This window comes from Anopheles maculipalpis, chromosome 2RL (assembly GCF_943734695.1).
Source record: "Anopheles maculipalpis chromosome 2RL, idAnoMacuDA_375_x, whole genome shotgun sequence".
NCBI classification, from domain to species: Eukaryota; Metazoa; Arthropoda; class Insecta; order Diptera; family Culicidae; genus Anopheles; species Anopheles maculipalpis.
Genome location: NC_064871.1, coordinates 19,973,912 through 19,991,040, shown reverse-complemented (window position 1 = coordinate 19,991,040; position 17,129 = coordinate 19,973,912). Strand labels below are relative to the sequence as shown.

The 17,129-nt window shown below is 45.4% G+C and overlaps 3 protein-coding genes across 4 annotated transcripts in view; 2 read left to right on the top strand and 1 right to left on the bottom strand.

The window, feature by feature from the left end:
* The window catches only part of LOC126565188 (zinc finger protein 845-like), a 252,910-nt gene that overhangs the window by 123,643 nt on the left and 112,138 nt on the right, over positions 1-17,129 (top strand). The gene's annotated exons all lie outside the window — the stretch shown is intronic.
* The window catches only part of LOC126557700 (T-complex protein 1 subunit zeta), a 315,666-nt gene that overhangs the window by 191,955 nt on the left and 106,582 nt on the right, over positions 1-17,129 (bottom strand). The window lies entirely within an intron of this gene.
* Positions 1-17,129, top strand: part of LOC126559672 (thyroid receptor-interacting protein 11) — a 35,152-nt gene that overhangs the window by 16,118 nt on the left and 1,905 nt on the right. The window contains exons 3-4 of the mRNA XM_050215842.1: positions 11,295-13,863; positions 13,931-14,134. Of these exons, the coding sequence (XP_050071799.1) occupies positions 11,295-13,863; positions 13,931-14,134 (2,773 nt within the window). The remainder of the gene's footprint in view (positions 1-11,294; positions 13,864-13,930; positions 14,135-17,129) is intronic.

Sequence of the window (17,129 nt, the reverse complement as noted above, 5' to 3'; positions counted from 1 at the left end):
GCGTAGGTAAGTCGTCTAGTGTGAAGCATCCAGATTAGCTAGCTCATTTTCGTCTCTACACCTTTGAGTGAATTGTTTATGATAATGTAAATTATAATTGTTTTACAGGTTAAAAATTCATCTCTCATTTCCGACACTTCCTAAACGCAAGACATGGCTCCACACTCATACAATGTACCAATTATTCTCGCCTGTTCCGTACGATCGTACAGTACGAGGAAAGTAGCTCACTTTTGTCAATGTGTTCGACACATGAAAAATGTTCTATTTGCGCAAGCTGTTTCTCTTCAAAACGCTAGGGTGCTGTGGAACTTCGAACTCTCCTTACAAGCATCGTCGCTGCGTCGTATGTGTACTTGTCTCATGCAAGTTATTTTTTTTTCTTCAATATCCTCTTAATCGTAACTTTCACCCACAACCAGAAGAGGTTATGCGGTCTTATGATAGCTTCTATAAGCATGGTAGAAACTACCTGAGGTGGGAAACAGGCCTGGTGAATGAATAAACAAAGAAACGGTTCGGGGTGGATGATATGGGAACTGTGAAGAGAACTCTCTTATAAGATGAGTGAGGCAATTCCGTATTCTTCCCATACAGGTTCCTCTGTAACGTTATCGTAAGCTTATCGTGTCGTATGGGTGTGCTTTTTTTAAATTAAAATCTTAAAATTTTTACTACAAATTAAAGGCAATATTAAGCTACTGTAAAGCTCAACAGAAAGCTCAACGATCTTGGCGTAAAGTATGGAAAGACTCCACTCCAGAGCAGTCAAGTAGGTGCGTGAGGATATCTGCGCTCTCTTCCTATTCTCTCTTTGCGGGTCGCACCGTTTGATCCTGGTCCTATGTTTGCACATAGTCTTTCTACGCGCGCACGTTACCGGTGTGTCGCACCATAACGCACACAAATGTCGCCCCGTTACCGGAAAATGTGTTGACGGCTCATCAAATCGGTCTTTAACTTTCAGACCCCAACGTTGCTTCTCGCCGATCGTTCTCGCTCGCTCTGGCTCTCTGTGTGCTCTCTCCATCTCTCATCTGCCCTTTTTTATCGTCTTATGTTCAACGACGACACACACACAAACGAATACAATCGTAGAAAAAAAAAGCGTGAGCTTTCGCGGGTCCTACTACCGACATATATAACGCGACTTAGCCCACGATGCGCACCCGAGTCGTTTCTCAAACGTTCAACTGGATGCATTTGTCGCTCAGGCGAATGCATCTGCACTCCACAGATAGTGAAGTTTTTTTTTTTTACTACTTCATCTGCGTCTGTGTCAGAACTTATCGTATTACCAAATTCTTGCCAGAAACAGTCATCCATCCGGCTCTCCAGTGTGTGTGTAGAAAGATCCGGTGGAAGTTTAGTAGTATTTTTTTCCTTTTTAATCAACTTCCGATCGTTTATCGAGTGCTTCCCCTGTTCCTGATGGCCCGATGCTGATGCTGTGTGGATAGTGTTGGCATCTAAGCTACAAACCCGGGTGGGATGGGGTGGGATGGAATTAGTGTCTCGGTAATAGTAATGACGTGTGACGGCATGTGCACTTGTACCACCATCCCTGCCCCGTGTGCCTAGTGGTTGGCGAGCCGTCTGTGGCCAGTTTCTATCACAACACAATCGTACAATTTCGATGTGAGTCGCTGGTTGTGTGGAAGTAAGCAAGTAGAGGGCATATGCTTTGCGGTGTGTCATTAGAGTGTGTTCTCAAACATTGCGGATTGGTGGTGTTCTGGGTTAGAAGTGCGTGTACGTGAGCTGTACGCAGCGGCGGCGGCGGCTTCCCCCTATATCGCTGACTTCGTGTGCATGAGCAAAGCGCTATCGTCGCTTGTCGTCGGCGACCGCAGGGAGCGAAAAAAAAATCCGATTACTAAGCACCGACTTCGAGCCAGACAGCAACGCAGCGAGCTTGCTAGTAGGTTCGCGAACGCGCTTGCGAACAGTGTTACCTCCTCTGATCGTTCGATCTTGTAGGCCTTTTTGTGGCAGATTTTGTGACTGTTTGATAGCTTTATTAGACTTGTTCCGGTACAGACGGGTCCCCTTTATTTTGGGGAATGAAAACGTTTTTGAAGTGCACTTTCAAGTGATGTGAATTCCGTCAACGCTACTTCTTAGTGACTTTAAGCTCCGCCGAGAGTAAAGTGCATTAAAGCCAGCTCATCGTATACGTATCGGAAAGGCAGAAACACGCCCCAGAACAAATGTTTAGCAAAGGCGAAACACTTGGGTGGTCGTCGGCAGTGAGGTCCGCACCGCAACTAAAACGGAACAAATACCGTAAAGATAAGAGACCTTGCGGCGGTGGTGGCTACGATGTTGGCTGAAACGTACCTGGAATTGAGCTGCCAAGCGTTGACGAACTCAAACAAACTGGTGTGCTAGCTAGGGTACGCCAGCTGCTGCCGTATGTTGGGCGGCAAACATAAACGAACATTTAATGAAAATGTTCTAAAAAGGTCCAGTATGGGAAAACTGGGGAATACCGTTCTGTGGTTTGCTCGGTGACTAAACGGCAAAGGTGCGCGCTGGACAAAATGGCGCACTTGAACCTGCTGCTATCATAAACAGCGTTTGACCGGGGGACCCAAGAATCAACCAATGAGTAAGTAAACATTCCTATCAATCAACAACCACCGATGACGAATATACACAGAGCATTGCACAACACAAGCACATGGCTTCCTTTTTGGCACGCCATGTGGTTTTTGGTCACCAGAAAATGGCGCATTTCACCGTCAATGTTGGTCACAGGCGCGCTTGCAATTCGATATCTGGCGGAGCATGGAAGTATCCCGATCCTTTCGGCCGCATGCTTCCAAGTAGATCGGAAACGCAGTCCTTTCTTACCCGGATCGGATTGTCCGGGGCGACGAAACAGTGGAGTGGTGGCGGATTGTTTGTCTACCAACGGGGTTTGACGCGGCGGTATGTGTACAACGATATCTTTCGCTGTCGTCAGCGTGATGTAACGAAACGTGCCATCTTGCGCATACTGGGCCGCGAGACGATTGCCGCCCAACGTCCAGGAGTACTTGCGCTTGGTGGTGTCTTTTTCCTGTTTGCGCAATCCATTCGTACCTCCTCCCCTGTTGCCGCGTGTGTGCGTGCTTCCGATTTCGTGGCGTTCTTTCTTGCACGATGAGATGGCGGTTGTCGCATGTCCGGTGGGGTAGTGAAGGGGAAAAAGTCCGCCATGTGGTATTTGGAGCTGTGTGTATGTTTAAGCGCGCTTTAAAATTGTGTTGTACAGCCTTTTTTTTAATCGTTCACACTTACTGTTATCCCGGGGGGTTTTTTTTTTGAGGGGAGTATGGCAATGGAATAGCTAATTCATCTACAGAAAACGTTGGACGCGTTCGAATGTCTTACCGATGGCGGTACAAATTAGGCAGCACAAATAATCGGGAAAGGGGAGCTGTGTGTGTGTGTTGTTTATGGTCCAATGGAACTTTGTGAGGGTTTAATAGTTGAAACATGATTTTAGGATGATTTGCTAACGCTTGTTGATTTTGAAGACACTCTAGCGTTTTGAAAGTATTCAATAATGGAACATTTTATGCTTGTAGAAGAAGGTTCAGGTCTACCACTTGCTCACTCGTATTTGTCGATTGATCTTGCGATGCGTTCTCTATCAGTGAAATAGCTATCTTATCAGCAATAATGACATAAAATAGCGATTTCATCAAGTGTATGAGTCGCGAGTCTGTGAATATAACGTATGCATTTAAAACCTATGGTAAAATGAAACGGAAAAAGATACTGGAACAACTAAGCAATTTATAATCGCACAAAAATATCTTCCCTTCTTGTCCACGACTTTAGCAAAAGCGGACAAACCAGAAATTTGCTAAAAGGCAGACTATTTTCCCAAAAAAATATTGATTGGGCTCCACTAAAGTCATCGACTGCTTCATATTTTCCGATCGCTTCTAGTAGATCCTCTTTGCTAGATATCTCTCCTCTCCTCCTATAGATCCTCTTTGTATTGCCTTTTAATACAGGGGGCAACTTTTGAGAAGGTCCTTGTACTATAAATCGCAGGAAACTGCTAGTCCTAAAGATAATAAGACAAGACGTGATTACCTTTTCACTGATTGTGAACCTTAGCTTATGGTGAACGATCCAATAGCTTAAAATGATCGAACTACCAGATCCAGGCTTCCCCTCTGAAGACTTTACCTTTTCCTAATGTGCCAGAATCTTATAGATATCTTCCCGATCGTTTCTGGCCGACAAAAAGTGTAACATATGTTTTAAGCCTAGTTTTGTTGGCCTTTTTGTTATGTATTTGAATACGTCGTAGATAACTTAATTAAGCTGATGCAGCTCTCAAATTTTGACAGCATGTAGTCAACAACCAAACATTGACCACTGACCGGTGAATCGATCACCAGGAGACAGCTTATTTGCTTGAAAAATCCGTCCATTTTATTGCCTTTTTACTTTGCATACGCCATAGCACCATGGGGCGGTGGCACAGGCGAGAACGGCGCGGATCTTCATACGGCAGGACCGGGGTTCAAATCCCATCCGGACCGTGTCCCCCCGTAGTGTGAGGACTGACTGTCCAACTACGTCTTATCGGAGAGTCTAGTAAGCTATCTGATGGCCGGCATGACCTTTTAGAGGTCGTTGAGCCAAGAAGAAGAAGAAGAAGACGCCATAGAACAGTAAATTCCACTCCAGTAAAATTCAAGTGCAATTATTTTAAATTCACCAATTTTTCCTACTTAGGATTGGGGAAATGTGGTTTCATCTTCGTGCTTTGTGTGTGTCCTCTGCTTCCAGGCGTCTTTCATCTAACTAGAGGAGCTGTTTTAACCGTTTCTTCACGTCAGGGAGTTGCGTCTCTCGAGAGAAATGGTTAATTTACACATTAACACGTGTGTTGCTTGCTGTTCGGGTCAGAACGCACCTTTTTCAAACTGGATGAAGATCTTTAAGCATCTTCTATCGGCTATCGGTTTGAGGTGAACAGCCTTATTTTTTAAGCACTGGGAAGATGTTGTGCAGGAAGCTGTCCAGCCTTCACATCTTCACATAGTGCAGTCGAGTGTTCTGAATTATTTTAAAATGTGTACCGACTGGCGGCCGGCGCTAGACGCTAGAGCGATAGCAAATGTATGTATGTTTATGAAAATTTATATAACCCTTGGACGAACTCGTGATGCATTCTAATTAACATGTACCTACTAAACAAAAACCATACCACAGCAGTGCCAGAGTGCCACTGCTCTAAGCAGATTCTAGCATCCGTGAGTAGAGTTACAGGAGCGCGACGAAGATAGAAGAATTCTCAGTTGAGACAGCTGCCCTTCCCTCCACCGCTGGTTTGTCGGACATGCATCGACGTTCTGCCGAGCATCCGAGTATGGTTCTTTCTCTCCGCACCTCAGCTTACACCCGGCGGTAGCATATAACGTGCGAGCCAAACCCGCATCGCCCCGATCGTGGTTCGTGTTTCGGGTTTAGCATACATTTGCACTTTTGCTTGGCCAGCATTTGTTGGACCCCCTTTTATGTGTTCAGTGGTGATGCTCCCTTCCCACCCATTTCATTCAACCGCACCGGTGCATCTATCACGCACGGTCCGCTTGAAGCAAGTAAGGGCGCGAATAAGAAGTGCTTTCGCGAAATGTGGGTTAAGCAGCACGAGCATATTCAGTAGCGTTTCGGTAGTAGCTGTAGCAGGCGACAACAGCAGCTGTTGTTGCTGTTCGGAAATCCAAACTGGCAGGCATATCATCCTCTCGTCAGGCCGAGCTGGGTACGGGTACCCAGACAGATCGATCGCCCCCCCCCCCCCCCCCCACTCCCCCCAATAGGGTGCGGGGTGAATTTGGAATTCTAATTTGTGGCTCCAACACTTGGATGTGTTAAGGTGTAAGTGATGATCTCTCACACTACGGGTTGCTTCCGTCGGCTTCACATACACTAGAGCGGTTTTGCTGGTTGTGTTTAAAGCACAGACAATGAAATGTGTTTTGAAGACTATTTTTGGAGTCCAATTATTCAATTTATATTGTCATCATTTCTTAATTCATTTCATTTTAATTTGTTATCAGAGTTTCATTATGTTAATCTTCTTCTTAAGTAATAACCAAACTAATCCCCAAATCCCAAATAAATATCACACACACACAGCCCAAGTGAATAATTGAACAATAAATTCTATTCACTAGCACCGCGCATACGAAATGTCTCCACTAGACAATTGAATTGCAGATACTAATCAGCCACCAATCGATGAGAAGACTTTTTTGTCCCTTGGTCACATCTTGCGATTAAGTCAACAGCAGCAACATAATTTGCCCATCGATCTCTGCCTGCCGCCGCGCATGGATATGCACGATGTGCGCGCATTGACATGTGGGACAGCATAAATAGTGCCTTCGCAACGTGACTGCAGTGACTGTTGCACCCATCGCATGCATCAATAGTCGATTGCATAAAATTAAATAACATCTTAAGCGAATATTGGTGTGTCACACAACACAAACACACGTGCGTCTTAAAGATGTCGCGAAAATCGTGCGTTGGCCACGTCGTTGTCATCCTCAGCACGCACGCACGCACCCGATATCGCGTCTCGTCTGTAAATAGCAGTAAAGTGGCTTTTGGTGGTTTGGTTGGCCTTGCACGCCTGATTTGATGGAGGCGCCATGCACCGCTTTGTCAAAGGCAGGCTCGTCACGATGCGCCTCTGCCTTGATGGATAAGGGTACGAAGCCGGCCCCGTGCACCGAATTGGTGTGTCGTGTCTAAACGTAAACATCGTCCCCACACAGTTTGTGACCCGAGCACAGCGAGCGGTGCCCGCGCAGAGAGGCATTTGGGAGACAAAAAGTGCAGCGATTAAATAATGGCTCACTGTTGCATTTTTACTGTCTTTTTTTGCTTTTTCGTTTGCACCATCCATGCACTTTGAGCCGTGGGGGGTGGGGGGGGGGGGGTTTGTGTATGGATCTGTGGTGGCGAAAAATGTGCACTTGCACACACGTTGTCATCGTTGTCGGAAAGGCACATTTATGCGTTCGCAGATGTCCGCACACAACACGCTCGGTGCAGCGGTACTGCGCCATTGCATCGTATCGCTTATCGTAAACTGATGACCTCGGCGGGGACGAGCTCGCCGAGCCACGGTAAGTCCCCCGGTGGAAGCGCATTTGAAGCTTACACTGACCGAAAGAGAACTTTGATCTGATGGCACATGGCCCGTACCACAGTTAGTCAAAAGTGTTTAGATGTTTTCTCGGAAAATATGCCTTTAAAACATTTTTATGCCTTCGTTAGGTTCGTTTTTTTTCTCCCCCGACTGCTTACCGGACCAGCGTAACACATTTGCATCTTTGCGCCACGTGACAAATAAAAGGGCCTTCCATAGCCATAAAATGTACCCGTCCCGTTTCCCGATTGCATAATGATTGACATTTTGTTCGGCGCTCGGATCGAACCGCAAGATCACTTGTACTCGAAGTCGGATTCGTACCGTGGCTGGTAGCTGGTGATGAGCATACGCGGAGACGACGCACTACACAAAACACTCATAATGATTTTTATTATGATTGATTGGCTAATAGAAGAAATAAAAACATTATTAATACACACTCTTAAACCTTGAGCGTTTTTAACGCTCCTGCTCATTGAGCATCGTTCGAGGCTTGAGCGTATGCTTGAATGTGGCTTTGTTGACATTGATAGGTGACTAAACCGCCAAGGTTTAGCAGCATTCGTATCTTTTTTTTTTTTTTTTGTGACAGTAATTTTTCTTCCCTTTTTACAAAAACGCCACATACACACACATATACATTTTGTTCCTAACAATTCTGTCTAATGGTTGAAGACAACTACAATGACAAAAAAATGCAATATTGATGAGAACACACACTTAACATCTCGGTCGGTTGAAGCGCATTTTTTTGTTGTTTCTGCATGCTGGTTGTGCAGTGCAAAACGAAAGACTTCAACGCTCGCGACACGACGAGCGTAAAACCCGGTCAAATCGGTACTGACCGGTACCGGTGAGGGAAGGACTGGACGATGGCCTTATATAATCGTGCTGAGGCGATGTTAGCGTGCACAGTTCTGTGTGTGTGTGTGTATCGCTTTGGCAAGGTCAAGAATCTACCAACGCTGACGTAAATAGCGTTTGACCGCCAACAAACACACATAGGACACAGCGGCAGTTTTATTGGCCAACGGATGGCAATTGTTTTATGAGACATAAAAGCAACCACAGCATATCGAGTAATTTTGTATAATTTACATAAATAAATTTGTTAAAACATTTTTTTTCAATAATCAGGCCTCGTTTCAATTGTCTTCTCCTGACAAGCTTTCGCTTGGCAAGTTTATGAGAGGATTTTTTTTCATCGATTACGATCATCTTGGTTCTTCAGCCGCCAAGCACCGATTTAAATCAGTCGTATTGTTTGCCCTTCAAAGGTGTCACTAATCATTTGCTGCTGGTGGCAAATGGACCAACGGACCAACACTCACTCACTTACCGAGGGTTACCAGGTGGATCTACCGGTGGTCGGATGACACGGTTCTGTAATTGAGTGCTAAAAATAAAAACAAACTTCTACACATGCACACAATTGCTGGAGTGTTGAATCATCGTAACGATGACGTGCACGTGTGCTTGGTTGCGGTTCGGAAGAACTCAATCCCAACACCCGAAGGGAACTGTGCATTAATCAACTGCATCAACCACCGGAGGGGTTTCAGCTAAGATCGAGAGAACGATCGGGCTCACGATTTATCGAAAGAGAAAGGAAGTTGTTTGTTAAATCGTTCTACTATGGTAGATGATCGTTTACGTCTAACAGCACAATCAGCTGATGATGGTGAGTTGTATGACGCACCTGTAGCATAAGAAATGGCATTGGGAAGCAAAACTGTTTATCTAATTCCTCGCCTAGCAGCACTCTACTGACCGGCAACGAAATACTCATCATTTGCGTACTTCTAGTTGGGCTTTTCCCAACAGGTGCATTAGTATGCACCGATCGTACCAGCCAGCTTCTCACGCTTTCGTAGTATTTGTGAATGGTTTATAGTTTTCTGTTGTACTAACTTTTTCCTCGAAATCCTAGCCATGAAACATTCATTAGAGTACCTTGGAAGCTTCACTTTTCCTGGAGCTAATTCTTCGATATTTGAATAACCTCGGTGATGATTATCTTGCTTGCTGGAATCCTTTTTTTCCGGTATCATTATTATGGCTAACGGTACTGAAAAAAGAGCTTAATTTGACTGCTCACTTACGTGTCCGAAGAGCATGATATGAGAGGGGGGGGGGGGGAGGTTCGTCGCATTAAACCTACCGCAAATGAAGGGACGACATCGCAAGTACTGCAACACAGAGCTGACACAAAACAAAAGAAAAATACTACAACCTGTCAAACAATGGACCGAAAAGGGGAGCTAACGAAGTTGCATTTTGACCCTCCCTGCCATCCCTTCGTGTAAGGTGGGGTGGGGGGGGGAGCGAGAACTACACTTGCTTCCTTTCTGGCTGCTAAACAAATCAACTTCATTGTCGCGTAATGCGAAGGTGGCTTGGCTTGCCAGGTGCTGCCCATCAACAAAACCCAGAAGCAATTCCATACCACTTCTAGAGATGACGTCGAGGTACCCGTTCGTGCTGTGTGTGTCACGTTTCTCGTCAAGGTCTTTCCAGCACGGAACGAATTGTGTCTGTAGGATGTCTTTTAGGTTATTTTTTTTCTGCTTCGTTAATAGCCCTGTTACTACTATTACGCTCTCACATCAGCCAGCAGCTGCGCGTTTGAATAGCATAATCAGCTTTAAAACACCCACAGCAGCCACGTACGAAAGTGTGTGTCCACATACACACATATGACCTCCAGATTGTCCCTTGTGCATTGCGGAACACAAGCAGCACACACAGACACACACGTGTTGCATCATAATTCTTCTGCCTTTTTTGTTGTTGATGTGATCGTTTCATGATCCGTGCTGCATGTCATGTGGTGCGATCGCTGAAGCAGCAGGAGCTTACCCATTTTATATGGTGACAAAGTGCAACATAGTTTATTGCAACAGTGTGCATTGCATTTTTAATGTCTATTTTCCTTCCCGAATCTGAATGAAGATGAAGATCGTGTGTTAGAGGATCCTCTCTATCCCTCACGTGTGCGCGAGGTACATAAAAATTGATGGATGGTTCGAGTGGTTGCGAAAGGAATGGTTAGTTTCCACTGTCAATTATTGTTATGTGCTGCCACCGATTTCATTGGGCGCCTATTGCTCGCTTGGAGACGCACACACACACACACACACACACACACACACACACACACACACAAACGCACAGAGGAGGGACGCAAGTTATTTATGAAGGCAGTAGTGCACCTTGCACGAGAGGATGATGTGGTAGAATGTGATTTTATCGAAAAACAGTACACCGGGTACAGTCGACCATTAGACACGCCATCCTCCTTCCCATTCCACCTGCCAAGGCTCTAGAACCGATGGCTCGATGGGGAGGCGCGTTTATTTAATTTCGCATATTAAAAGTACGGCTATCATTAATCGCCAACCCTGACATCCGCGATCCGCAAGCTGTGATGCACAATTGTTTTTTGTTGCGCATCATTGTCATCCATACCGTGCTGCAACATGCAATTTTCTGCACGCATCTTCGGACGCATCGTGTTCCGGTAGGTTGTGCCGGTTAAGTATCGGGGTTAGGGTTGTTTTGCGGTTTTTTTTTGATATGGTTTAAGCAATCGATGGATGGATAGAGGATCGAGTGAGCGAATTGTTTGTGCAGATTGCCGGGTAAGGGGGAAGGGAGTATGGAAGAAAGTAGCTGCGTAGTCAGCGGAACACGAACCGGAACTTAGGCAATATGAGACCTCTGCTGATAAGCGGCAAACGATGATGATTTTTTTTGTGTTACGGGTGTGTCTCCGATCGGGCGGCAATGAGCTGTTCTCCACACAGAACCAATCCGTAACCGATCCCCGCGTCCGTTTGTCCCAGGGGGCGTGGTGGTTCGCCGAGGTATGTTGCTTATCGCGCTGAAAATGGCCGTGGAATGTAGCACGCCACGTAGCAGCACGCTGTGTCATACTGTCAGGAATGGGTATCTGACATCATGACTAAATTTAAATTGTTTTTCACTATAGAACACCTTGCCATGTGCCTCAGATGTTCCAGATTCTCTAGATCTTCTGTCTCCACATGCAAAATTTTAGCTTTGAAAAATTCCTAACAAGTTTTTGCCTTTCGTTCTCTCGTATCCTTGTTTGTAGACCCTCGGTCCAGAACATCATGTTGGCACAACGACCGTCACCAGCACGCTCGAGGACAGTTGGTTCTGGGATCCCGAAAACAACATCTCTTCGACGTCGTCCTCCTCGAAGAAGGACGACAGCGAATCGCCCTCGTCCGGACCGACCGAGCTGACAACGATTCCACTCGAAGCGCCAGCAAACGAGAGTGAAATCATCGATCGGCTCCAGCGCCAGCTGCACGAAAAGTCCCAACAGCTCAAGAAGCAGCAGCTCGAAAACGCCCTCCTCAACGAGAAGCTGGGCCAGGTAAGCAGCGAAAATCGTGAGCTGAACGAAAATATCGAAGAGCTCGACCGTCAGCATGAGGTCGTGCTGGAAAACTTGGTCGCCGGGAAGCGTGACCTGCAGGCCCAGTGTGGCCGGCTCGAGGCAGAACTAAAGTCGAAGGTGGCTGAATCACAAGCAACTCTGCAGGAGCTGCAAACACGCTTCGAACGGCTAGAGCAAACGAACGCTCAAACCTGTCAGGATAACGAAAAGCTCAAAACCGAAACGGAAAAGCTAACGGCCGAACTGGAGCGGATTGTGTGCGAGAATGTTGAGGCGGTAGCAGCGCTCGAGAAGCAGCTCGAAGAGCAACGACTCGTGCAGACGACTTCGGACGAGATGTGCCGAACTTTGCAGGCGGAAAACGAAGAACTGCGCCAGCGGAACACTGAAGTGTCTGAGTTTGTGGTGGCCGTACCAGCGGAGGAAAGCGCAAAACAGGCGCACGCCGATTTGCAAGCTGAGCTGGAGCAGCTTAAACAAACGTTGGATGAGGTCCGCACGGAGAGGGACAATTTGCAAAAGCTGACGACGGAACTGGATCGGTCGGAACACATCGGACAGCTGGAACGCGAAATAGGGGAGCTACAGAATGAATTGCGTAGCGTCATCATCGACAACTCGGTACAGCTTGAATCGAAGGAAAAAGAGTACGATGAAAAAATGGCCACTTTGCGCCAGGAAAACCAAGCCTTGCTAGACAGGCTGGCAAACGAACCTACCCAGACGAAAACGGAACCGGATCCACGGGTAGCCGAAATTATAAGACGATTTTTCGATCTGGATATTTCTGCAAACCCTGAGGAGTTGACCGAACGACTGCAGCAGTCGCGCGATGTAGAGGCAAAATTGTCCGCAATCGAAAAGAAGCTGATCGATGCTGGGAAGGAGATCAATTTCCTTAAGTCGGAAAATTCACGCATCCAGCACGACAAGGACACGCTGACGGCGGACCTAATGCAGTACGAAAAAGAGTGTGCCAGCTTGATGAAGAACAACGATCGGCTGCTGGAGGAGCTGGAGAACGTAAAGTGCAATAAGCTGGAAACGATCAACGAAAACGCCGAGGACAGTATCGTAGTGCTGGAGAAACAGTTGGAAGATTCGCACCGTCTCAATCGTACACTGGAGGAAGAGTATCGTGAATCGCACCGCAAACTGGAAGAAGTGTTGGAAGAGAAGGAAGAACTGCTGATGAAGGTGGCCTCGCTCGAGAGCTTTGAAAGTGAGAGTAAATCCCGGCTCCGGGAACTTGATCAATCGCTCGCGGAGGTACGACAGGAACGTGACCAGCTAATGCGCCAGTTGGAAGAGTTACGGGAAGCTGGTGGCCAGGAAGCGGAGCAACTCCGTACCGAGCTAGCGAGTGTGCAGAGCCAGCTGACTACAATCAATGAAGATCATGCCAATCTGGTACGGAAATTGCAACAGCTACAGCAAACCTCGTCCGATAACATTCGCAACTGGGAGGCAAAGGTTGAGGAGATGCGGCGACTGCTGGAGGAAAAGGAATCGGATCTACAGCAGGCACGCGCGTTAACGACGGCAACCGAGCAGCAGGAAGCGTTGAGTGCAGAAAATGAACGTTATCGGGCAGAGTTAGAAAAGCAACGGGAAGCATTGGAAAGCCTAACGCAGCAAAAGGAAAACCTCGTACAGCTGGTGACGACAAAGCACAACGAAAGCGTCCAATATCATGCCGAGATACAGCGATTAAATCAATTGCTGGAAGCGGAACATGAACGCGCTCCACCATCTTGCACCGACTGTCCATCATTGCGTGAGAAGCTCCAGGACTACGAGCGACTTACCGATCAGATACAGTTTTTGCGCGAAAAGTCCGACATCCTTACGGCCAATTTAATGACCGAGCAAAACAACCAACGGATGGCGCTGCAGCAGAAGCAAGAGCTGGTGGAACAGCGCGATGGTTTGCAGCGTGATCTGGAGCGTCTGCGTCAGCATCTGCTGGAGATTGAGGAAGCACACACGCAGGAAACGGTCGAACTGCAGCGACGCTACGACGAAACGCGCCAACAGTTGGCATCGCTTGAGCGTGAGGTGAAACAATCCACCAATGCACTAACGTCCGCTAGCATTCGGGCCAATCAGCAGGCGGAAACACTGCAAGCACAGTACCAGCTGTTGCTGCAGCAACGTGATGAACTAGGCGCACGGCTAAGTGCGGCGGATGATCGGGATCAGAAGAATCAGGCCGCCCTTACCAATCTGCAGTGCGCGCTAGAACAGTTCCAGATGAGTAAGTAATGTGACACCGTGCACTCTCCTCGGCGTACTACTGTTAATGCTTGTCCTTCCTTTTTTAGATCGTGAGCGAGATATTGAGCTGGCCACGAGCAGCATTCGCAACGAGCTGGAACAATCGCGCGTCCGGGAAGATGGACTGAAGGATATGTTGAAGCAGGTCCAGCAACAGTTGACCGATGCGAAGACGGGTCTGCTGGCAGCGGCTCGCATTTCGGACCAGCTGGAAATATCGCAAGTGACGGTCGCATCGCTAAAAGCGGAATGTAAGTAGTAGTAATGACGCCGTTGCTGGTCATGTTTATCAGTCAGCCAGTCGGTCAATTAATTAACTCGTAATCCAATAATCGGGTAATGGGTATCGGTGATAAAACTTCGCACGACACTATACGATAACGCCTACGATAACGTGGCGGCACTGCTGCTGCCGCTTCATGGGCTATCGGTTTCGCGCGTTTTTTTTAAAGCTCATTGATGATTATTTTTATCTAATAATTCTTTTTTACATCCTAACATTTGAGTGCTACTTCCTAACAAGAGACACAGTTTGTCCGGTAGTAACATCACTAACCTTAACTCTAGTATCGCTTCTAACCGATTCTTAACTAAAAATTTAAACAATTATACACAAGATACATAAGGAATTTACGTACCTCGCCAATGCTTTCTGGGCTCTTTTCTAGCTGTACCATGAAGACACAATTCCTTTTTGAATGTTAGTAATGTTGAAGGTTAGTGCTGCATTTCGGCGATATTACTGTGTGAGACAAAATTTCCCCCAAACCTTTCTTAATGTTTCATAACATGAACAGCAGTGGTGTGTGTCTTCATCGTGCAAAAAGTAAAGCGACGGATCATTTCCGTGCATGCGTACAATTGCGGGTAATATGCCTACAATACAAAAAAAACACTACACAGCCGAACACGCACGCGCCAAGGACACTACTACCTTCTCTCGCACAATCCACATCATCTGTTTCGCGTTCGATCGAAAGGTAAATATCAGCTGGTAATTCTAGGCTATCCCTACTTCGTGCATCCCGGGATTTCAGCTGATATCCACTTTCCGGTCGACAGTTTGGCAAAGAGCAGCGCAGACAAAAATAAAAGCAATCTAAAGCGAGACACATCATCCAATTCGCCGGACTTATAAAAAAACGAAACGAGAACACAGCAGAAAGCACGATCACCAACCAACCTTTTTATTTGCATCATCCCTTTTGCGCTGCAAACTAATAATTCACATCACAAGAAAAGCGAAACTAATCCAGCCAGTGTTGAGTGAAGCGGTGATTGACGATTGAGCCGCAGTGAAGTTTATATTAACAGAAAAATGTTTGCTTGTACGCTCCTATCACCCCTTCCCATATCATGGTTTTTCGTTCATTGCGTGTTTGTGGTTATTGGTAGAGTATAAGTATTTTGCACTTAATATGCACGCGCTTATTCGCTAAATGTGGCACCTCTCTTGCACTACGATCGGACCAAAGTTCGGTTAACTTCGCACGTGTACGCGTTAGTAAGTATGGACACGCCGTTTGCTGTGTTTCCAATGTGACTCAGAGATTAAATTATATGTTTCACCGTGACGTGTTCACCAGCAGCTGGCAGACTTGCTTAGCTGGTGACTACTATTGTTTACTTAATCCTACCCTCGCTTTTGTTGAACGCTGTCAGTAGATTAGTGTATTTTTTTGAGTGTAAAGCCTCTTATCGTAGACTCAGCTATTGTTTTGTAATTGTGAAATATTTGTAAGGTTTACTGATCTGTGTGGTTAGCTCACCGGATGCATGACTCCTCTATATGGAGGAATTTTTCTTCCTGGACAGTGGAGTTCAACTAAGACGGGACTTCTTAAAATTTGAGCTTAAACTGCTATTCGTTTAAATTATTCTCATATTCGTGGATATTCAAAAGGTCTTCCAATTATCTACATTATAAAATGTCTTTAAAATTAGACTTACTTTTTATAACTTAAACTAAACAATCGAGAAGCATTCTGCAATAAATTTGACACCCCGGCCTGAATGTTCTGTTGGCAACTAAACAAATTGACAGGCGAATCTAACTAAAATTGGACATCTTGAGATGTTGTTTTACATAACTATTTTTTAATTTGATAAACACACCAAAATCATCATTTCTGTAGTAGCTTAGTAAGCATTTCTGGCTTTAGTTGAACTTTCTTCAAAAAAAATCTTCAAAGGAACTAGTTGCTGAGCATGGATATTCAAAATATAGACTTTGGACTATATCTTTGGACGGTGACGAGATCATACATTCAAGAAGCATTCTACAAAAAATATTACCACACTATCCCGAATCCTATTGGCGTTTTGTAGGCTCTTTCTGAGCATTTCACATAAGTAGTTAGTCCGTTTTGAATACAGAATATTTTTCGTTGGAAACTTGCTTAAAAAATTGTTATGCTCACTGCTGAAGTCAGTTGCAAGTTGCTGATCGATCAACAACATATAATTTACCATTTGGCCGATGCTCTAACGCCCGTCCCGATAATAATGAAGCCTTGGTTGGCCATCGTAATCTTACAACCAACGATTAGTATAACTACTCTTTTCAAGGAATTAATTTAGGAAGGAATTAAACAACTATTTTGAGATTTGTTATAAATCTAAATAAAACTCACACTGAAGCAGTTGATAGTCGCCAATGAATTTGAATCGTAGAGAGGCATTACAATTATGTTTGCTTTATGAGCTTTTAAAACTTCTTTGTGATTCGAATCTTTCTGGTAACTTTCAACTCCTTCAGAGTGATTTTAACGACGCCCAAAAGAGCTTTAAAGACTCTCGGCAATTCGAGTTAATAACAAAAGAATCATTCAACCCTCTTTGGCGAACATTAACTGCTTCGGAGTTTGTTTAGTTATAACAATTCCCAATCGAATCGGAAAAAAACTATCTGCAAGTCGAATCACCAAAGAGTTCTAAAAACAGTACATCAGTAATCTGAGTGGATAGAATCTGAAATTCTCCTATTAGACTTGAGAAGATTATTGCGAAAGTCGAAGTAATTGTAATAAGATCATCAAGATGTGGCTCTTTGGGAAACAGAAACGCGCGAGAAAAATTTAAAAATTATTCATTTCTTAATCACACATTCCTTATTTCAAATAAGTCACATAGAGAGTCCGTTTAGTTCTCTGGTTATCCTATTAAAGTTTAGGACTCATTATTGGTGTGTTTTCGTCTAGCTTAAATTTAAATTTATCCCTTCTAATTTCAAATTAGAACACGGTC